General features: G+C 42.7%; 1 protein-coding gene across 2 annotated transcripts in view; it reads left to right on the top strand.

Annotated features, from left to right (window-relative positions):
• ASIC2 (acid sensing ion channel subunit 2) overlaps window positions 1-23,579 on the top strand; it is a 1,070,968-nt gene that overhangs the window by 1,004,248 nt on the left and 43,141 nt on the right. For both annotated transcript variants that reach the window (XM_077460169.1, XM_077460168.1), the window contains exon 4: window positions 18,977-19,127. In XM_077460169.1, coding sequence (XP_077316295.1) covers window positions 18,977-19,127 — 151 coding nt within the window. The remainder of the gene's footprint in view (window positions 1-18,976; window positions 19,128-23,579) is intronic.

The following is a 23,579-nucleotide window of genomic DNA, read 5'->3' as shown; positions in this document are numbered from 1 at the left end:
TGCGCATGTGCCGATGACGTCGGCACATGCAAATACAGGGATATCTCCTAAACTGTCCACTATCCAGTGTAGCTATAGGTAAGCCTTATTATAAGCTTGGCTGTAGTAAAAAGTAGCTGTAAAGGGTTTACAACCACTTTAAACCTACAAAATAAGAAAAAAAATGCAAAAAGTAGATTTTAATGACAGGTCCCTGCCTTGTCAGTATTTGTGTACACTGAGCCGTGCATGGACAACTCTGTGTTGTGATGATGTCACTGCTGTGCGCATGTGAGAGTGACATCATCACAGCCCAACCAATCAAGTGTCCGATAAGTCAGAATCTGGAAGCAAGACCATGAGAAGATGGAAGCGCCCTGCGACAAATGGGAGTGGGGGAGGGGGGAGGGGGTCATTTGCCAGGTAAGCCTGTCATAATGTATTAACCACTTGCCGCCCGCCCTATTACAAATAGACGGCGGCAAAGTGGTTTCATAATCCTAACCGGACGTCATATGACGTGATCAGGATTATGAGCCGCTGCGCGCCCCCAGGGGCGCGCATCGCGGCGATCGTTGTTGCGGGGTGTCAGTCTGACACCCGGCAACTACGATCTCGGTAAAGAGTCTCCGACGGAGACTCTTTACCACGTGATTAGCCGTGTCCAATCACGGCTGATCACAGTGTAAATGGGAAGAGCCGGTGATCGGCTTTTCCTCACTCGCGTCTGTCAGACGCGAGTAGAGGAGAGCCGATCGGCTGCTCCTCTGACAGGGGGGGTCTGTGCTGATCGATTATCAGCACAGCCCCCCCGAGGATGCCCACACTGGACCACCAGGGACGCCACCAGACCACCAGGGATGCCCAGCAGAGGTAATCCTCCCTAGACCACCAGGGATGCCAGTCAGGCACAATGGATGCCAATCAGTGCCCATAATGGATGGCAATCAGTGCCCACAATGGGCATCACTGATTGGCATGCATTATTGTTTGGCACTGATTGGCATCCATTAGTACAGTACAACACCTGTGTTGCTAATGAGTGCCCACCTGTGCCGCTAATGAGTGCCCACCTGTGCCGCCTATCAGTGCCCACCCATGCCCATCTGTGCCGCCTACCCATGCCCATCTGTGCCGCCCATCCATGCCAATATGTGCCAGCTATTAGTGCCAATTTGTGCCACCTATCAGTGTCCATCCGTGTCGCCCATCCGTGTCACCCATCCGTGTCGCCTATCAGTGCCGCCTATCAGTGTCCATCAATGCCACCTCATCAGTGCCACTTCATTGGTGCCCATCAGTGCCGCCTTATCAGTGCCCATCAGTGTAGCCCCATCAGTGCCCATCCGTGAAGGAGAAAACGTACTTATTTACAAAGTTTTGAAACGGAAACAAAAAAAAAACATTTTTTTTTTCAAAATTTTCGGTATTTTTTTATTTGTAGCACAAAAAATAAAAACCGCAGAGGTGATCAAATACCACCAAAAGAAAGCTCTATTTGTGGGAAAAAAATGATAAAAATTTCATTTGGGTACAGTGTAGCATGACCGCGCAATTGTCATTCAAAGTGCGACAGCGCTGAAAGCTCAAAATTGGTCTGGGCAGGAAGGTGTTTAAGTGCCCGGTATTGAAGTGGTTAATAATCTGTGCATAGTAGTAGTTCATTATGGCATAAAGCTCATAAGGGCCCATTATATTTTTATTGCGTAGGTTTAATTTCACTTGAAAAGTTCATTGTTATGGGTAAACTGTCTTCAGAAGGACTGCTAGAGGCCTCCATGGGATTGCTTACCTGTGGGAATGCATTTTTTTTTTTTTAAGGGCCAGGCAGCCCAAGGAATGCATTTTTTTAAATTACACCACCTTGTTTAAATCTTATGAAGTTTCAATAATTGGGTTTACATACACCTTATTTTTAAAAATGTAGTTTACACTTTTATGCTCTAGGACAGTGGCGGCTTGTGTTTTTTTTTCTTGGGGGGGGGGGGGCGCAAGCAAGCACCCATCCCCCCCCTCTCGGTGTTTGCCAGTCGGTCCTGCACTTACCCCATTGTGGCAGTTGGCTGGTGGCAGGCAGCGTGGTGCAGCGGCTCTGCTGTGAGTCATTTCCCCCATGGCGGCTTCCAGCTACTCCCCTCCTAGGCATCCAATAGGATCACCTGTCCTTTCAGCCAATCAGGTGACCGGTGTCAAAACCCTCTTCCTGATTGGCCAGGAGAAGGATCAGTTTTACAACAGTCAATATTCGCTGTTGTAACACACCTGGGTGGGCTCAGAGAGCACTCTCTGCGACCCGAGTCCACCCTATATTGAAGCCTATTAGAGCCTCTGGCTCTAATCAGTGCTTAAAAAAAAAAAAAAACAGCCCCTCCGCATTGGAATCCATGTGCCAGTATCCTGAAAGGGGCCAGATGCATGGTTAGGGGAGTTGGTGATGGGCGGGGGGTGGCGCCCGTGTGCCCTTAATGCACTAGGAGTCTAGGTTATCTCTGTCCATCTCTGCAATATCATCAGCGAAAACGAAAAATATTGGAGAAAACTTGATGCCTCGTGTGATTACTAGAAATACTGGTCTCTCTCGACTCATACATAGGGAAACTATTTCACAAAACACATTGAGGTTGATTTACTAAAACTGGAGAGTGCAAAATTTGGTGCTGGTGTGCATGGTAACCAATCAGCTTCTAACTTCAGCTCGTCCAATTTAGCTTTTACAATAAAACCTGAAAGCTGATTGGTTATTATGCAGAGCTGCACCAGATGTTGCACTCTCCAGTTTTAGTAAATCAACCCCTATATGTTTTTTATTTATTTTTATTTTAACTGTTATAGGTTGTGAAGAAACATGTACACATTACTGCAGTTATATCAAGAAGCATGATTTATGATTAACAGTTTTGCATTAGGGCCGGTTCACACAGCGAGGCGCGGCGAGGCGTCTCCGACTTGCCTCGCCGCGACCTGCGGGGACCTCAGCGGCGACTTGCAGAGGACTTCTGTATAGAAGTCAATGCAAGTCGCCCCCGAAGTAGTACAGGAACCTTTTTTCTGAGTCGGAGCGACTCGAGTCGCTCCTCTCAGAACGGTTCCATTGTACAGAACGGGGGCGACTTGCGGGAGCGAGGCGAGGCGAGCCGTGTCGCCTCGCATCGCCTCGCTGTGTGAACCGGCCCTTACTGTACTTTGCACACTACTCTTTGCCTTAAATTTAGTTAAACCCAAAAGCAAATATTAATTATAGTGCAGCTTATCAATTCTTAGGCTGACCATAGAGGATACAATTTTATATCCTTTAGCCACAGGTTGAAGGAAAGCAAATCCCATGATTCCCTCATCAAAGCAGCCAGAGAATCCCTCCCGCTACACTATTTTATTCTGAAAGCAGGAGGTTGCTTGCTGCAAGCAGTGATCGTCCAAAAAAAAAAACCCAGCAGGCTGGTTGTACTGAAGTTGATCAACAACCTACCTGCCCCATATATGGATCAAAATGCAGCTGGTGCCTGCTGAACCAGCTGAATTTCAATCATTCTATGGCATAGTGATAGGACACAGCTGATCACATTGTAAAGGGCCGCTGTGATTGGATACAGCGGTCACAGAGCACACCTGATGTGTGCCGCAGGAGGCGGGATTCTGGTAGGACATCTATTGACGACGTCCCAGAACTGGACAACTGTGCTGAGGCCATCTTTCAGTTATAGTGTCGATAGCACTATATGGTCAATATTACACTTATTATGATTTTTTTTTCTTAAGACATGTAGGCCAAAATTTATGAAGAAATTACATTTTTTTCACTGGATATATTTTATAACAGAAAGTAGAAAATATAGATTTTTTTTTTTCTATTTTAAATTTTCAGTCTTATATCGTTTATATCACAAGAATTAAAAAACCCAGTGGGGATCAAATACCATCAAAAGAAAGCTCTATTTGTGTGAAAAAAAATTATATAAATTAAATTTGCATACATTTCTAGTGCATATAGATTCCCTTGCGATTATTGCTAGCTGCTGCTATAGTCGCTAGCAATAATCAGTGTCTTCTCCCGGAAGGGACAGCTTCCCCCAGCCCCCCCCCCACCCCCCCCAAGACGACCATTGCCGATTTCCATCGCAGCACTGTCTGTGTTGATGGGGGAATCGTGGAAATTTTTTTCCTGCAACCTTAGGTTGCAGGAAAGAAATTAGCAATGTGTATGGGCGGCCTTAAAAAAAATGCAGTGCTGAATAGCAAAAAATTCCCTGGTCATGAAGGGGGTAAAACGTCCCCAGCTCAAGTGGTTAAAATATTGGCCAATATCTGTTTAAGTATCTATCAGTAGCGGCTGGTGTTAACGACCCGCCTCCCCACTACACCAGTGGAGCAGCACTAGCAAAACTTCCTCTACCCCCCCCCCCCTGTGGCATAGCACAAACCCCCCCACCCCCATCTGCTGGTTAGTCCTTACCCTGGATGGGGACGGTGAGAGAAACGGTCGGGTCTTTATGGACTGATGCGGCCATCTTCCAGCGCGGCCGCCCCTGTCCTTAAGTGAGGTGGGCTAGGAGGAAAGCTGCCCCGGTGTCCTCTCCTGGAGCAGCTTCCGCAATGTGTCTCCTCTCTGCTCCTCCTGGCGCTAGGTGTCTCAATAGGATCACCTGACATTTTGGCCAATGGGGAAACTGGTTTCATACCTGCTTCCCGATTGGCCGGGAGGAGGATCAGTGTTACAACAGCGAATGTTCATTTGCTGTTGCAACACACCTGGGTGGGATTGGAGCATATTCTCTGCGACCCAAGCCCACCCTATTCTGAAGCCTATTGGAGCCATAGGCTCTAATCAGATGCTTAAAAAAAATGTAATTCATGCACCCGGTGCCTTGGAAAGGGCTGGACGCCTGAATAGGGGGTGGGTATGCATGAATCTATCCATTAACCGTATAGGGGGTGGCATGGAGAGAGGGGGCGGCACCCGGGCGCCCCTAATGGATGGGCCACCACTGGTATCTATGACGTACTTTTTGTGAATGACAAGCTGGAGACATGTCCTCTATAATACTGATTTATTTCAGAAAACTCGTTTCTGGTAGCTTGATGAGACTAGACATTTACAATGTAGGTCAACAAGTTAATGTTTTTATTTTCAATGCTTTCCATTTTCTGCTGTGTGTTAATATTGTCCATCCAGTTTTAATAGGTTTTCAAAAAAGGTAGAAGGAAGGCACTACTAAGAATATAGGACTTGACATATATAAGGAAGATGAATGTTCATATTTGTAATGCTCAAGGTTTGCAAACATTTCTGAACATGGTTAATGACAGTGCCTTCGAGAAATGTATCTAGATCAGGTTGGGTGCTTCTCATGCATGTTATGCAGTAAATCTAGTGCCAAGAATCAAATGACCTCTGTAAAGCAGCTACAGGAAACCGGTCCTGTTCTAATTTATCTTCCCCCAGAAAGGCAGCGGAGAATGACTAGTGTGGGCAGGAGGAGGAGACTGGAGCACTCCAATTATAGGGAGAATGTTAGGGAAGTCACTTAGGAGCACGCAGCTGAGGATACATCTCTCCACGCTGATAAGTGTAATTTGGGGTTGATGTCATTTCGTGAAAGGACAGAGACTATAATGAGGGTGTCATGCTGAGTCTGGCCTCTGCTCGCAGCTTGTTTATGGATCAGTTCTATTTCTGTGGGTGGGACGCATGTCTGTCAATGTGTGCTCGTCATTATGTTGGCTGTTTACCTGTGCCTGAAGGAACACGATAAATCTGCATCTGTGAGAGGCTTCATATTCACAGAGAAACACTGGACCGCCTACATCTTATCTATTTATGTACACGATGGCATCTTATAAAACAAGGGCATCATTCATCCCATTGACCCAGATATCAAATGATAAGCAGAGTTTATAATTTGGCAGGCTTTGTGGGAAACATTATTCCTCGCAGTTAACACAATTTTTGGGAATGGCGCTGCAGCCGAACGTCTTATCTGAATCTGTCATGACACTGGGGTGCACACAGCAATTGTTACACAAAAAGCTAGATAGAATTTGTCATTGCTGTCACTAAACTACTAAAAGCTGGCAGCTTTTTACAAACCAGCATGGCAGGAGAACAGTATTAGCCCTTGTACACACGGTCAGACATTTTGACAACCAAATCCGTTGGATTTTGTCTGACGGATTTTGTCCGAAACTGTTGCATACACATGGTCGGACAAAGTTGTCGGAAAATCCGATTGTACATAACGTGATGACGTTATTTCGTTAGGACGGGACTACGTTCAGGCTAGTAGCCAATAGCTTTGGTCTAGGAATTTGATCTGAGCATGCGTGGCACTTTGTCCGTCGGAGTAGGCTACACATAATCGGAGTATGTCCGATCGGAGCATTTTGTCAGAAATTTTTTACGGACAAGTTGGAAAACTTGGTCCGTCGGATACTCCGATGGAGACCACACACAGTCGGATTATCTGACAAAACGGTCCGATTGGACACATTCCGTCGGAATCTCCGACCGTGTGTACAAGGGCTTACATCAGGGGCACACACACATATAAGTGAGTACACCCCTCACATTTTTGTAAATATTTTATTATAACTTTTCATGTGACAACACTGAAGAAATGACACTTTGCTACAATGTAAAGTAGTGAGTGTACAGCTTGTATAACAGTGTCAATTTGCTGTCCCCTCAAAATAACTCAACACACAGCCATTAATGTCTAAACCGCTGGCAACAAAAGTGATTACACCCCTAAGTGAAAATGTCCTAATTGGGCCCAAAGTTTCAATATTTTGAGTGGCCACCATTATTTTCCAGCACTGCCCTAACCCCCTTGGGCATGGAGTTCACCAGAGCTTCACAGGTTTCCACTGGAGTCCTCTTCCACTCCTCCATGACGACATCACAGAGCTGGTGGATGTTAAGCCTCATACACACTATCAGATTGTCTGCTGATTTTTTCCATCAGATTTACCAAAACCATATAATATGAGGTCAAACCTTAGGGGTTTCAATGTGTATGCAATCAGGCAGGCCCTTGTACTACATGGTTTTGGTAAACCTGAAGGAAAAAATCAGCAGACAATCTGATAGTGTGTATGGGGCTATAGAGACCTTGCGCTCCTCCACCTTCTGTTTGAGGATGCCCCCAGATGCTCAGTAGGGTTTATGTCTGGAGACATACTTGACCTTCACCTTTACCCTCAGCTTCTTTAGCAAGGCATTGGTCGTCTTGGAGGTGTGTTTGAGTTGGCCCACCCTTTTCAGCTATAACAGCATCAACTCTTCTGGGAAGGCTGTCCACAAGGTTTAGGAGTGCGTCTTCTAAAAGTGCATTTGTGAGGTCAGGCACTGATGTGAACGAGAAGGTCTGGTTCGCAGTCTCTGATCTAATTAATCCCAAAGGTGTTCTATCGGGTTGATTCAAGTTCCTCCACCCTAAACTCACTCATCCATGTCTTTATGGACCTTGCTTTGTTCACTGGTCCAAATAATTTGGTAAAGGGGGGATTATGGTGTGGGGGGACTCTTAAGGTGTCAGCATACTAAAACATTTTGGACAATTTCACACATCCAACTTTGTGGGAACTATTTGCGGATGGTCCCTTCCTGTTCTAACATAACTGCACACCAGTGCACAATGTCCATAAAGACATGAATGAGCGAGTTTGGGGTGGAGGAACTTGACTGGCCTGCACAGAGTCGTAACCTCAACCCGATAGAACACCTTTGGGATAATTTAGAGCGGAGACTGTGAGCCAGGCCTTCTCCTCCAAAATCAGTGCCTGACCTCACAAATGTGCTTCTGGAAGAATGGAAGAAACATTCCCATAGACACACTCCTAAACCTTATGGACAGCATTCCCAGAAGAGTTGAAGCTGTTATAGCTGCAAAGGGTGGGCCAACTCAATATTTAACCCTACGGACTAAGACTGGGATGCCATTAAAGTTCATGTGTGTGTAAAGGCAGGTTTCCCAATACTTTTGGTAATACAGTGTACAGGAGAGAAAATAATTATTTGAGCCCCTGCAGATTTTGTAAGTCTGCCCACTAACAAAGAAATTAAAGGTCCATAATTATGTAATATTCTATTATTATCATAGGTGTATTTTAAATGATAGAGACAGAATATTAACCAAAAATCTAGAAAAGAAACACAGTATACAAATGTTATAAATTGAGTTGCAGTTCAGTGAATAAAATAAGTATTTAATCCCCAAGCAAAACATGACTTAGTACTTGGTGGAGAAACCCTTGTTGGCAAGCACAGAGGTAAGACATTTCTTGTAGTATAGTGTCCAGGTTTGCACACATCTCAGGAGGGATTTTGGTCCTCTCTTCCTTACAGATCTTCTCTAAATCCTTACGGTTTCTTGGCTTTCACTTGGCAACTTAAAGTTTCAGCTCCCTCCATAAATTTTCTATAGGATTAAGGTCTGGAGACTGGCTACCTTAATGTGCTTCTTCTTGAGCCACTCCTTTGTTGCCATGGTGATATGTTTTGGGTTATTGTCATGCTGAAAGACCCATCCATGACCCATCTTCAGTATTCTGGCTGAGGAAAGAAGGTTGGTGTTCTTAGGGTCATAGTCAGCATTTTTCTTCCTCCAAACAGACTCAAGAAGGCACATGTACAGTCATGCCAATGAACATATAAATGATTCAGAGAAGGATTGGAAGAAAGTTCTGTGGTCAGATGAGACCAAAATTGAGTTCTTTGACATTAACTCGACTAGCCATGTTTGGAGGAAGAAAAATGCTGACTAGGGCCCCAAGAACACCATCCCCACAGTTAAGCACGGAGGTGGAAACATTATGCTTTGGGGCTGTTTCTCTGCTAAAGTTACAGGCTGACTTTGCCGCTTTGATTGGCCAATGGGCGGGGCCATGTATTGTAAAATCTTGGATGCAGACCTTCTTCCCTCAGCCAGAACACTGAAGATGGGTTGTGGATGGGTCTTTCAGCATGACAATGACCCAAAACATACTGCCAAGGCAACATAGGATTGGCTCAAGAAGAAGCACATTAAGGTCATGAAATGGCCTAGTCAGTCTCCAGACCTTAATCCTATAGAAAATGTATGGAGGGAGCTGAAACTTCGAGTTGCCAAGAGACAGCCAAGAAACCTTAAGGATTTAGAGAAGATCTGTAAAGAGTAATGGACCAAAATCCCTCTTGAGATTGTGCAGACCTAATTTATAACATTTGTGTTGTGTTTTTTCTTGATTTTTGGTTGACGCTCTGTCTCTATCATTTAAAATACACCTATGATAGAAATTATAGACCGTTCATTTCTTTGTAAGTGGGCAAACTTACAAAATCTGCAAGGGATCAAATAATTATTTTCCCCACTGTATATACAACCCCATGGATCCATGAGTTAAGAATCCTCTATTGCTGTTTATGACCCTTAGAAACTTTTGCATGATTACCCTCTGCTTTTGGAACCCCAATTCACTAATAGTCTTCTTCATACTTAAAGTGGGGTGCCCCTTAAAAATAAATTAAAAGTCAGCAGCTACAAATACTGCAGCTGCTGACTTTTAATAATCGGACACTTATCTGTTCCAGGGTCCAGCAATGTGGGGGAATGAAGCTCCGCTCGTCCCCCCCTCCGCTCGGCGGTGCCGGCATTCCTACTGTGGGCATCTGGCTATGGCCACTGCGCATGCACGAGCCATGATACGCCGTGCAGTAATCTGGGACCTGTCACGTGTCCCAGATGACTGACTGCACCAAGGGGAAGTGGCGTGGGTGCCCGGGCACTGAAGGAGGCAGACTACGAGGGACCCCCTAGCAACAGGCATTTGGAGGTGAGTTAAAAAAAAATGCCAATTTTATTTTTTTTGGGTGGAAACACCACTTTAAGTTCTCTGACCCTGATGTCTTTGGCAAACTTTTTGATATATACTGTATGTGTTATAGTCTGATTCTTCTGTGTGGTGTTATAGGTAACCTTTTGCCCAGCCTTACTAGGTTTCCATACCCACTCATTTTGTTTGGGTAGGTATGTTCTTCTCCTAGAGATGTTTCTCACCATCTTTCCTCCTTTGCAACTATTCATTTATCAGAGTCCTCAGGTTTCCTCCATCTGGTTGTGGAGTATTGATTTACATTATGTACTGTAGGTGTATGACTGTATTCTGATCTATTGTCTTCGTCTTATGTGGGGTGCTTTTCCTCCCTTTTACACTTGCTTGACCAGTCCATCACCTTTACCCTTAGCTTCTTTAGAAAGGCATTGGTCATTTTGTGGTTGTGTTTGGGGTCGTTATGTTGGAATACTGGCCTGTACTGGCTTCAGTATGTCACAGTACATGTTGACATTCATGGTTCCCTCAATGAACTGTAGCTCTCCAGTGCCGGCAGCACTCATGCAGCCCCAGACCACGACACTCCCACCACCATGCTTGACTCTATGCAAGACACACTTCTCTTTGTACTCCTCACCTGGTTGCCGCCGCACACGCTTGACACCATCTGAGCCAAATAAGTTTATCTTGGTCTCATCAGAGACAGGACATGGTTCCAGTAATCCATGTCCTTAGTCTGCTTGTCTTCAGCAAACATTTTGTGGGCTTTCTTGTGCATCGTCTTTAGAAGAGGCTTCCTTCTGGGACGACAGCCACGCAGACCAATTTGATGCAGTGTGCGGCATATGGTCTGAGCACTGACAGGCTGATCCCCCACCCCTTCAACCTCTGCAGCAATGCTGGCAGCACTCATATGTCTAATTTCCAAAGACAACCTCTGGATATGATGCTGAGCATCTGCACTCAACTTCTTTGGTAGACCATAGCGAGGCCTGTTCTGAATGGAACCTGTCCTGTTAAACCGCTGTATGGTCTTGGCCACCTTGCTGCAGCTCAGTTTCAGGGTCTTGCCAATCTTCTTATAGCCTAGGCCATCTTTATGTAGAGCAACAATTCTTTTTTTTTCAGATCCTATGAGAGTTCTTTGCTATGAGGTGCCATGTTGAACTTCCAGTGACCAGTATGTGAGAATGAGAGCGATAACACCAAATTTACCACACCTGCTCCCCATTCACACCTGATACCTTGCAACACTAACGAGTCACATGACACCAGGGAGAGAAAATGGCAAATTGGGGCCCAACTTGGCCATTTTTACTTAGGGGTGTACCGACTCCTGTTGCCAGCGGTTTAGACATTAATGGCTGTGTGTTGAGTTATTTTGAGGGGAAAGCAAATTTACACTGTTATACAAGCTGTACACTCACTACTATACATTGTAGCAAAGTGTAATTTCTTCAGTGTTGTCACATGAAAAGATAGAATAAAATATTTACAAAAATGTTAGGGGTGTACTCACTTTTGTGAGATACTGTGTGTGTATATATATATATATAGATATATATATATATATATATAATCATTTTTAAATAATTGGGGTATCATTCAAGGTGCGGTAACCTTACTGCAATGCTTATGACATTATTTGATGGAAACAATCCAACAAGGTAATTTCTGCACCAACAAATCCTGTCCTGTCTCTGTCATAAAGTAATATGAATAAGTGCACATCAGATTACCAGCCTAACCGGAGGAAAGCCACTGTTAAAGTAAATGAGGAAATAAATACAAATCTACGCAATTACAAATTAGGAATTATGGAGCACTTTCCAAAAACATGGCAGTAGAGAAGCCTTTCCATACTGCAGCTGAAGTCTTCTGCTGGCACAGACCATAATGATCTGATTTATCTAGCAAAGTAAGTGATTCGGATATTGCTGGTGAGAGGGCACTGCAGGAATTAAGAGACGAGCAGTACAAGGTGTATGATAATAAGTGAAATTCTATGCCATTAGCTGCAGACATCTTCAAATCTCTTGTAAAAGGTCCGCAATTGCTTGGAAAAAACACTGCAACATTAACTGTCCTTGACCAAGGAATGGCCATAGATACAGATGAGTGAATCAATACGCTATCAACTGATTTGCTTGTGGATAGGACAATCTTAACTGTATGCAGACAAATATTCTCCTGCCGCTGTCCTAGAATATGTGCATTCTATTTGCATGAACCAGAGCATACCAATGTATTGTATTCTCTGATCTTTTAAAAAACATCTTTAACATTGATTTGGCTGTAACCTAAATACATTTCTGTATTTCAGCAGAGGGATAAAGGAGGTGCAAATGGCTGTACTATAGACCCCAACGAAATGATACTCAGCAATTGATCTAATAGGATTGCTATAAGGCTGTTTTCCGCTCATATTCTAGTCATGTCAATCATTATGTCCAATATTTTCTATTTTGTTCCGCACCTGTTCCCGCAACCACCCACAGAGAAAAAGGTGCTGCCACTCGGGGGATGCATAGGGATACTAATCCTAATGGCACCTCCACGCACTGGAAACCGCACCGTGGTTTCCCACACTGGGAACTGCTCTATACGTTGCGGTTTCCCTGTGGTCGCATTTTCATAAAAGGTGCAGGGACCATTTCCCTGCATTTTCAGTGGATACATCAGCCCATTCAAATGCACGAACGGACACAGGGGTGAGGAAATTGCATATATGTGAGCCAAGCCGAAAGGTCTCTGGGATGGCTAGCATTATTTCTTTTAAGAATTTGATTGTTTGCTATAGGAAATCCGCACTTTCAGAATTCTTTCATTTATGAAATTAAACTGTGATACTATAAAATGTTTCAATATACAGAAGATATAATAACAATAGAAGAACCCCTGGTGGTGGACTTTAAAGGCACGTACAACCAAAAATAATAGAACAATTAACTTTCTTTATTGAATTAATATAAAATAAGAAGAGTTTATACAAATCTTGACAAATTGTACAGTACAAAAAAGCAGATCACCTATACAAGATCGACTATAAAGATGATCACCCTACGCCTTTCTGAGCTAATATAGTTTACTTCTTCAGGGGTGGAGATACAGCATAAGATATAATTCTAGTGAAGGACAAATGACAGGGTATTAGAACAGGCACACGGTGGAGCAAAAATACTTATAAAATTATTAACTCTGATTCATACTTACATAGCCAGATACAGTGTTATGTGAGTATAACACAATTTTCAATTAAAAACAGCAGACATGGTTGGTTGTCTGCTGCTTTTAATTGAAAAGGTGCTCCGAAACGCGTAGGGTGGTGATCATCTTTTTAGTCGCTCTTGTACAACAACTCTACACAGCATTGCCGACCTACACCCCCTTTTTCAATATACAGAAGAAAACATAATTCTTAAGTCTAATGATAGTGTGTAGGTGTATATATATATCTACACACTATTTTATATCCATCTATCTATCTCTATATATCTATATATAGATATCTATATATCTATCTCTCTCTCTCCATTATATATATATATATATATATATATATATATATATATATATATATATATCCACTGAATCGTGTACTTGCATAGTTGTACAAATATCATAATAAAATATTTTATATTAAGTTTATACTCCAGAAAATTAAAGCAGACCTGTAGTGTTTTTAGTCGAATGGTTAAGTTTGAGATAGACTTTTTAGGTGTGCTTGAGCCTTTCACCCAGAAGATAAAATAATAATATCCTTTTCTATTGTAATATATATTAATAAATAACATGGACAAAATGTACCATATAACCAACCTCAATCACTAACTGCTTCATCAGAATGCTCTGACAGCCTTTATAACTTAATATGTCAAAGTATGTTATGTTCCAGGTTCTCCACGCTCCAAAGCCATTCATGAATAAGCTGGTTAGAACATAATAGTACAGCTTGACCCTAGAAGCTGTTAAAGCCAGTACATTCTATCATTCTATGATGAGAGCTCCCCCTACCAATTAACCTTTCTTTAATGGAGGTCTGATATGGAGTTTAAACTGAAAGTTTCTAGACAATAAAGTTCCAAGAAGCTCTTACTCAAGCTACATATACTGTACACATTGTAGAATCTTTAAATTGGAAGTAAACGCCCCTATCGTTTTCATCCACGGAAGCTGCCATCTTTGCCTCTGTTTAATCTTCAGCTGCCATGGTCCTGCACATGTGATCCATTATGACACCAGCCATTGGGTGGTTTTACAGTATGGTTGAGAGCACAGCCAATGTGCACTTAGCATTCCCGGCATGCCATTTTTTGAAACTGTTTAAATTGATGGGTTTACTTCCACTTTAAGACAAGTAAAGCAGGCAAGATTTAGGCCCCCTACTCACTGTCGTTTTGGATCAGATATGCCTGTTAGTTTTTGAGGTGGATCTGAACAAAACTAGTCTAAAACTAGGCAGATGTAAAGAGACGTGCGTTACGTTTTTTTTTTTTTTCTAATCTAACTGTGGCAGATTAGAGGTAAAACTATGGAAACTCGTCTTTCCATCCGCCTGCCTATAGACCTAACATGGGTTTGTTAAGTTCTGCATCTTGTAATGGAGGAGAAAAATGAACAGACATGGAGGTCACAAAAGTGACATCTATGCTGCTCTGCTCCGATTTATTGGGGGATCTGTAGACTGATCGCTTGTTGATCAGAATAGACGTAGCTGTAATGAAAGGATCGTTATCTTCAGGGACATCTCGTTATTTCATTATGGAATAGGTGAAAATTGGCAACCTAAGGTTTAATACCATATTTATTATTTACATTTTTGTCAGATGAGTTAGAAATGTGAAAATTCACCTGCGGTAATTGGTGTCACTTCAGCAGTGTCTGTACACGCTTTATCAAGTGACAGCTGAAAACCAAAAATGCACGCTCTATGCACATAACTAAGATCACAAAGGACAATGCAGTAGGCATTCTCTTACTAGGAGGCTTATTACATTTTTAGATTCTGTAAAATAGTTTTGGATATCATAAGCCAGACCAAGGGAGGGGTGACAAATTAACCAGAAATGATCTGATTGGCAAGCACTGCACAAGCAAACTTATGATACTTAGCCCTTGTACACACGGTTTGAGATTCCGACAACCAAATCCGCCTGAGTAATTCTGACGGATTAATTCGGGAAGAGGTCCGGAAGTGACGTTGCATACACACGGTCGGACTAATCCGATTGTACATAATATGATGACGTAATTTCGTTACGACGGGACTGCGTTCAGGCTAGTAGCCAATAGCTTTGGTCTAGGAATTTGATCTGAGCATGCGTGGCACTTTGTCCGTCGGAGTAGGCTACACCTGATCGGAGTATGTCCGATAGGAGCATTTTGTCAGAAAATGTTACCGGCAAGTTGGAAAACTTGGTCCGTCGGATATTCCGACGGAAACAGTCCGATGCAGACCACACACAGTCGGAATATCCGACAAAATGGTCCGATAGGACACATTCTGTCGGAATCTCCGACCGTGTGTACAGGGGCTTAGACAAAAACATGACACAAGGAGAATATTGCCCTGCCCCATACAAAGGTTCTTTTTCGAAGGCGGAAAAACTCTAGGTACAATTTATAGGTTAAATATAAGAAACTGTAGATGCCGGGAGATTAATAGTTAGAATTGAAAGGAAGATGGATAGAAGAGCTAGATCCTGAGGGGGTGTTTAAAGATGGAGACTATTCTGATGGGACTAGAAAGATGATTCCAAAGAATAAAGTTGGCTGCAGGAAATCTTGGAGTTGTAAGAGGGTCGAGGTCACAAGTGAAGATGTTAGCAGGTTGGCAGAGGAGGAGAGGGATCGATTTGGAAAGCATTTGTGTCTGAGGTCAGACATGCAAGTGGGGAATAAGTTGTAAAGAGTCTTGAAGGCAAATCCATAGTTATATGAATTTTATTCTCAGGTTGAATTTAAGCCACTGAAGATATTTGAAAAGACCATCAGACAGAGTGGTTTATGGATAGATAAAGTTTGCAGCAGCATTTGTGATGGATTATAAAAAGATCCTCAAATTAGTAAACATAAGGCACAAGTATATATTCCAAGATGAGCAATTACCATAGATGTCCCCCACCCCCCGAAGGTTGGTGTCTCGTTAGGTTGGGTTTTTTTGGGCGAAGAGATGATGATTTTTTAATTTTTTTTTAAGTGAAAGGTAACCGCGTCAGTTAAGTAGAATGTACCATTTACAGATACAAAGATGAATGCGTAACTAACGCCTGCCAGTACTAGACAAAGAATTTTTTTTCCTGGTTACCATAAAATGCATTAGACTTGTACACAAGTCCAAATGAAGCAGTTGGGAGAGACAATGGTCCCTACATCTCAAAGGATCTGACAGATCAGAGGTTCTTTCTTTTATTTATAAACTGAAAATATTTCAGCATACAAACGCTTAACCAAAACTTTAATTTAGTCCATTCAGATACAGCATGTTGTAAATGGGAACCAGCACTTAGCACAGGCATCTGTAATACATGTTCAGCTTTTAAAAGGGTATTTGAAAAGGATTCCGGTTGGGCCATGAACTGTGTGTTACATACTTTACTGCATTTTCAATACAGCTCCATTAACATCAGGTGTATTTTCTTCTGCTATTCTAAATCATTTCCACAGCCTGGGCTCAAACCTGTCATCGGGCCTTCTCACTGTTTATTCTTTGTGGAACTCCTGTCAGAATAACAGCCTGTGATGGAACACTAATTATTCTGCAGTAGCTATAATAGATCCACTCTCAGACTAGAGCAAATTTTGTTTCCAGCACACTTCTTTGCAGTTAAACGATTATTCTGCTCACTAAAACAGTTTATACTTTTACCAAAAAAATATATCAAATGCTGGTGGCTAGATGGTAGTAATAAAACTGAAAATAAAAAACACAACTTTGATATGCTGTATAAATTATATCGTCTTTTCTGAAGCCACAAATCCTCCCAATAAGACAGTTTGAGTGCCATCACATTTCTGCGACGGTTCATCTGCTGACCCCAATAAGAAACGTGACCTTTCTTACAAACAACCCCACAGTACATGTTATAGGTAGTTTTCATGCTTGCATACTAATGCCGCGTACACACAACTGGACTTTCCGGCAGACTAGGTCAGACGGAATCAGTCAGTCGGACAATCTGATCGCGTGTGTGCTAATCCGATAAAAAATCAGGCGGACCTAGAAATAGAGCATGTTTCAAATCTGTCCGACGGACTCGATTCCTATCGGTAAACCCGTTTTTCTCTATGCTGGTCCAACGGACCAAATACGACACAAGGGAAGCTATTGGCTACTGGCTATTGAACTTCCTTTTTTAGTCCCGTCTTACATCATCACGCTCAAAACTAACGGACTTTCGAAAGTCCGTCAGGAAGACCGTCGGACCTAGTCTGCCGGAAAGTCCGGTTGTGTGTACACAGCACAAGGGAAGCTATTGGCTACTGGCTATTGAACTTCCTTTTTTAGTCCCGTCTTACATCATCACACTCAAAATGAATGGACTTTCGAAAGTCCGTCGGGAAGACCGTCGGACCTAGTCTGCCGGAAAGTCCGGTTGTGTGTACAAGGTATAAGGGTTTACCAGAATTTACAATGACCGCAAGTCCAATTTTATAATTAAAGCGGGAGTCCGCCGGGACTCCGCGTTTTTTTTTTTTTTTTAAAGTCAGCAGCTACAAATACTGCAGCTGCTGACTTTTAAAATAGTGACATTTACCTGTCCAGCGCGCCCGCGATGTCGGCACCCGAAGCCGTTCTCTAGATCGACACTCGAGTGCTGCCGCCGCCATCTTGGGTATGGGAATCAGGAAATGGAGCCTTTCGGCTTCATTTCCCGGTTCCCTACTGCGCATGCGCGAGCCGCGCTGCGCAATGAGGACGGTCCCCGCTGCCTCTGGGATCTGTGTGTTTCCCAGCAGGCAGCGGGGCACTTGCGGAAGGGGGAGGGTACTTGCGGAAAGGGGGCGTAATGTACGCCCCCTTTCCGCAGAGAGCTAGCCCGGAAGTGGGTGCAGTTACCTGGATTATCCAGGTAACTGCACCCCCCTCCCCCCTGAAAGGTGCCAATTGTGGCGCCGGAGGGGGGGAGGAATCCGATGAGCGGAAGGTCCATTTTAGGGTGGACCTCCGCTTTAACTTGAAGGGCCCAATCACAGCAACACACATTGTAACGTACATGCATCAATGTGAATGGCCTTATAGTTTCAGTTTAAAAAACACACTAAACTGCAGCATGCAAACTCGCTTCTTCTACTTTAAAGCAGAATTAAAACCTCCTTTCCTTTTTAGCCAAGGAAGCTTCAATCTTAGCCTCTGTTTGATTTGCAACTGCCATGATGCTGCACATCAGGTTTGACATCAACCATTTGATGGTTTGACAGTAAGGATGAGCTCAGGCGTGTTCGCAACTCCACATGCCCGCGCCCACCAGGAAGCCGACACTCCGCAGCGCTAATCACAGGTAGGGAGACATTTTCGATCTGTGCAGCCGCAGATCGGGAAATGTCTTACTACCTTGTGATTAGCGCTGCAGGGTATCAGCTTCCTGGCGGGCGTGGGCATGTGAAGTTGTGAACACACCTGAGCTCATCCTTATTGGACAGTTTGGTTGAGAGGAAATTGGACAGAAAGCATTCCCTGCATTCCAGGAATGTAACTGCTTTTTTTTTGTTTTTTTTAACTGTTAAATTGATGGGCTTAGTTCCAATTTAAATGTGTATCCATTTAGTAAAATGTAATTATTCCTTGATATTACTGCAGGCAAACACCGTGTGAATAAGCCCTCAATCTTGGCACACAAGCAATTACAACAAAAACACTGCAGTTTTTAGTCAAGGGTGGCTAAAGAAGCAGAGCAGAAGATGGGTGCATCCAAAAAAGAATGTAACCTTGGCTGAATTTCACCATGACAGTCTATACTACTGAATGTTAACTTTGTAGGCTTTAAAAATGATGTTTATCTAGTTCAGTTTAGGGCAATAGCTGGTTAGAATGCAAAATTTAATATGTCCTGACGGTGATATCTACCATGTGGTTTCTGACTAATTCTCTGTTTTCTTATTTTTTCATTGTGTCCCTTTTCCCTGGCATCATCTCATCTACTACCTTTACTTCCCATACTCTTCGATCACTGCCTCTCCCTCCTCTTAGCTTGCATATCTCCCCTCACCTTGGGGCAACTGCCGCTTCTCCGATCTGGGCTCGGACTTTTTCCCAGTATACAGTATCTCAGCTTGTAGGATCGACTGTGAAACCAGATATATTGTAGAGAACTGCAACTGCAAAATGGTGCACATGCCAGGTGAGGCATTTCTAGACGTCCGCACCTTATTCCAGTACAGAGACATTGGGGGTCATTTACGAAAGGCAAATCCACTTTGCACTGCAAGTGCACTTGGAAGTGCAGTCGTTGTAAATCTGAGGGGTAGATCTGAAATGAGGGGAAGCTCTGCTGATTTTATCATCCAATCATGTGCAAGATAAAACGCTGTTTTTTATTTTCGTTGCATGTCCCCTTCAGATCTACAGTGACTGCACTTCCAAGTGCACTTGTAGTGCAAAGCGGATTTGCCTTTCCTAAATAACCCCCAACGTCTGCCTTTCGGCTTTTAAAGGAAGAGCACTATTACCTGTTTATGGCATTATTTTGTGTTTTGTTACTTTTCTCGGAAGAGAACCTTTAATTTATATTGATTGATTGGTCGTGCAAGTTGAAAAATCATTTTCTCCAACATTAGATGCCATAATTAAAGAAATTGACGTACATTATTCAAAGACATCTACAAGAAACAGATCTCTCTATAGCTGTTGTCAGCCACATACAAGTGCCGACTCAGACAGCAAAAATTTGACTTATTGCATTGATTGCTCTTTACTCTGACTGCGAAGAAGCCGTGACTCTAAAAAAAAAAAAAAAAAAAAAATCTAATTTTGCCATTCGATTCTGCTATCTGGAAATATAGGTTGTTCTTCCTTTTGAACTGTTCTCATTACTGATATATATTGTATTTGGTTTGCAAGCCTTGTAAGCTCCCTGCTGCACAAAACATAAGCATTAACCCTTCCCTAGCTGACCCTGTGCTATATACAATGTCAACGCCTGGCTTATGTTCAGCCCTACAAAAGCTGAAGAATCTTTAATTGATAAAAAAAAATAAGAAAATGGATGTACCGGTAAACAGATGCAGAGACATTGTATTAATACAATTTCAATGTTGCATTATGCAATGGATGCATGCCTGATTTCATCAATAGGAAATGTAATGCATCCATAAAGATTTTTCTATTAAAAGTCTTAAAATTCTCCACCTATAGTAACCCTGGAACTTTATAGTTTACTAATAAACTTATCCAGGATTTGTATTGTTCCAAATATTCTCACTAAATAACTTGGGGTAGAAGTGGACTATCTTTTATATTTGTAGGATTTAACAAGAGGGAGTTCTAATTGGCAAGGCAATAAATCAAGCAATGTATACAGTGATATATTGTTATATTCAAATTGTGTAAAATATGCTCAGAGATGAACAGTAGTGCACAATAGTATTCATGCAGGTAAGTATACAGTAGCCATCCCCATATATCTACCCTTAACCGTCCACCGGTGCAGTAAAAATATTCTTATAATGCCGAACAGAACGTTCTGTACATTCAACTGTGAGATAGGGAGAGCAATTAAAATGTTTCTCAAATTCCAATCTGCATCATCAGGAAATAATAGAGAACATGCCAAATGATGCAGTAAAATTAGAAAAGATAGTTGACAATTTGAATATATTCATATTTCAACAAGCAATACTAATAAGACATACAGTACCTTGAAAAAGTATTCATACCCCGTGAAATTTTGTCATGTTACAACCAAAAACATAAATGTATTTTATTGGGTTTTTTGCAACACAAAGTAGCACATACCTGTGAAGTGGAAGGAAAATGATAAATAGTTTAAATTATTTTTTACAAATAAATATGTGAAAAGTGTGGCGTACATTTGTATTCCCATTCACACACATCTTCCCATTCACACTGACCAGCTTCCCTGTCCCTGCTGAAGAAAAGCATCCTCACAACATGATGCTGCCACCACCATGTTTCACAGTAGGGATGGTGTGTTCAGGGTGATGTGCAGTGTTAGTTTTCCACCACACATAGTGTTTTGCTTTTAGACCAAAAAGTAAAATTTTTGTCTCATATGACCAGAGCACCTTCTTCCACATGTTTGCTGTGTCCCCCACATGGCTTCTCGCAAACTGCAAACAGGACTTCTAATGGCTTTGTTTCAACAATGGCTTTCTTCTTGCCAATCTCCATAAAGGGCAGATTTGTGGAGTGCACAACTAATGGTTGTCCTGTAGACAGATTCTCCCACCTAAGCTGTGGATCTCTTCAGCTCCTCCAGAGTTACCATGGGCCTCTTGGCTGCTTCTCTAAATAATGCTCTCCTTCCCTGGTCTGTCAGTTTAGGTGGACGGCCATGTCTTGGTGGATTTGCAATTGTACCATACTCCATTTTCGAATGATGGATTAAACAGTGCTCCGTGAGATATTCAAACCTTGGGTTATTTTTTTATAACCTAACCCTGCTTTAAATCTCTCCACAACTTTATCCCTGACCTGTCTGGTGTGTTCCTTTGCCTTCATGATGCTGTTGGTTCACTAAGGTTCTGTAACAAATCTCTGAGGGTTTCACAGAACAGCTGTTTTTATACTGAGATTAAATTACATACAGAATCTATTTACTAATTAGGTGACTTCTGAAGGCAATTGGTTCCACTAGGTTTTAGTTAGGGGTATCAGAGTAAGGGGAGGGGCTGAATACAAATGCACGCCACACTTTTCAGATATTTATTTGTAAAAAATTGTGAAAATCTTTTAGCATTTTCCTTCCATTTCACAATTATGTGCCACTTTGTGTTAGCCTATCATATAGCTGCACAATTAACCACTTTCAGACCGGACCATTTTGCTGGTAAATGACCAGAGGTCTTTTTACACTTTGGCACTGCGCTGCTTTAACTGGTAATTGCGCGGTCATGCAATGTTGTACCCAAACAAAATTTGCGTCCTTTTCTTCCCACAAATAGAGCTTTCTTTTGATGGTATTTGATTGCCTCTGCGATTTTTATTTTTTGCGATATAAACGTAAAAAGACCGCAAATTTTGAAAAAAAATGATATTTTCTACTTTTTGTTATTAGAAAAATCCAATAAACTCAATTTTAGTCATACATTTAGGCCAAAATGTATTCAGCCACATGTCTTTGGTAAAAAAGTCAATAATTGTATATTTATTGGTTTGCGCAAAAGTTGTCACATCTACAAACTAAGGTACGTTTTCTGGAATTTACGCAGCTTTTAGTTTACGACTGCCTATCTCATTTCTTGAGGTGCTAAAATGGCAGGGCAGTACAAAACCCCCCCAAATGACCCCATTTTGGAAAGTAGACCCCCTAAGGAAATTGATAAGAGGCATGTTGAGCCCATTGAATATTTTATTTTTTTGCCTCAAGCGATTGAATAATGACAAAAAAAAAATTTTTTTTTTTTTTTACACAAAAAAGTTTTGAAGGCCATAAAATGCCAAGATGGCACAAAACCCCCACAAATGACCCCATTTTAGAAAGTAGACACCCCAAGCTATTTGCTGAGAGGCATGTTGAGTTCATGGAATATTTTATATTTTGCCACAAGTTGCGGGAAAATTACAAACTTTTTTTTTTTTTTTTTTTTTCACAAAGTTGTCACTAAATGATATATTGCTCACACATGCCATGGGCATATGTGAAATGACACCCCAAAATAAATTCTGCTGCTTCTCCTGAGTACGGGGATACCACATATGTGGGACTTTTTGGGAGCCTAGGCGCGTACGGGGCCCCGAAAACCAAGCACCGCCTTCAGGCTTTCTAAGGGCGTTACAGTTTTGAAGGCCATAAAATGCCAAGATGGCACAAACCCCCCCCAAATGACCCCATTTTGGAAAGTAGACACCCCTAAATTTAGGGGTACACTAGTGAGACTAGGTAATAAATGGCGGGTGCCCTGAAACTATAAAAAAAATAACTAACCAACCAGCGTCACCTGTAACAGTTATATGGTGATCACTGGTGAAAGGGTTAACTAGGGGGCAATCAGGGGGCTTTATGCGGTAGTATATGGGGGTCCCTGGCGCTATAAAAAGCTGCGGCGAACCTAAATACCTACCTGCCTAACTAGCGTCACCTGTGACACTAATACAGCGATCAGAAAAACGATCGCTTATTAGGCTGGGTTCACACTGGAGCGATGCGGGAACGCCACGAATGCGCGGCGGGTTCCCGCATCGCATGCCTCCCGGCGGCAGTTCACACTGCCCTATGCGAACTGCTGGGAGTGTCAGTGAAATGTTACTGACACCCCCAGATCAGTTCGCATATCGCAGTGCGATCTGCAAACTCGGATCGCATGGTGTGAACACCCATGCGATCCGATTCTGCTGCGGACCAAAAAAAGGGTCCCGTGCGAATTTGCGGCGGGTGCGGCGGGTGTGGCGGGTGCGGCGAATGGCTGAACTCGAATCGCACAGAGATCGGATGTGATTTGCACTGCAGTGCGGTGCGAATCACATCCGTTCTCAAACCGCTGCAATCTGAACCCAGCCTTAGTGACACTGGCGACGGGGGGTGATCACGGGGTTAAACCTTTATTGGGGGGGTTAGGGGGGTACCTTAGAACTAAAGGGGGCTAACCCTAACTGCCCTAACAGTTATTAGTCA

This window comes from Lithobates pipiens, unplaced genomic scaffold (genome assembly GCF_037356315.1).
Source record: "Lithobates pipiens isolate NorthernLeopardFrog02 unplaced genomic scaffold, aLitPip1_a1.2 Scaffold_28, whole genome shotgun sequence".
NCBI classification, from domain to species: domain Eukaryota; kingdom Metazoa; phylum Chordata; class Amphibia; order Anura; family Ranidae; genus Lithobates; species Lithobates pipiens.
The sequence above is the reverse complement of the archived record's forward strand: the minus strand, read 5'-3'. Positions and strand labels throughout refer to the sequence as shown.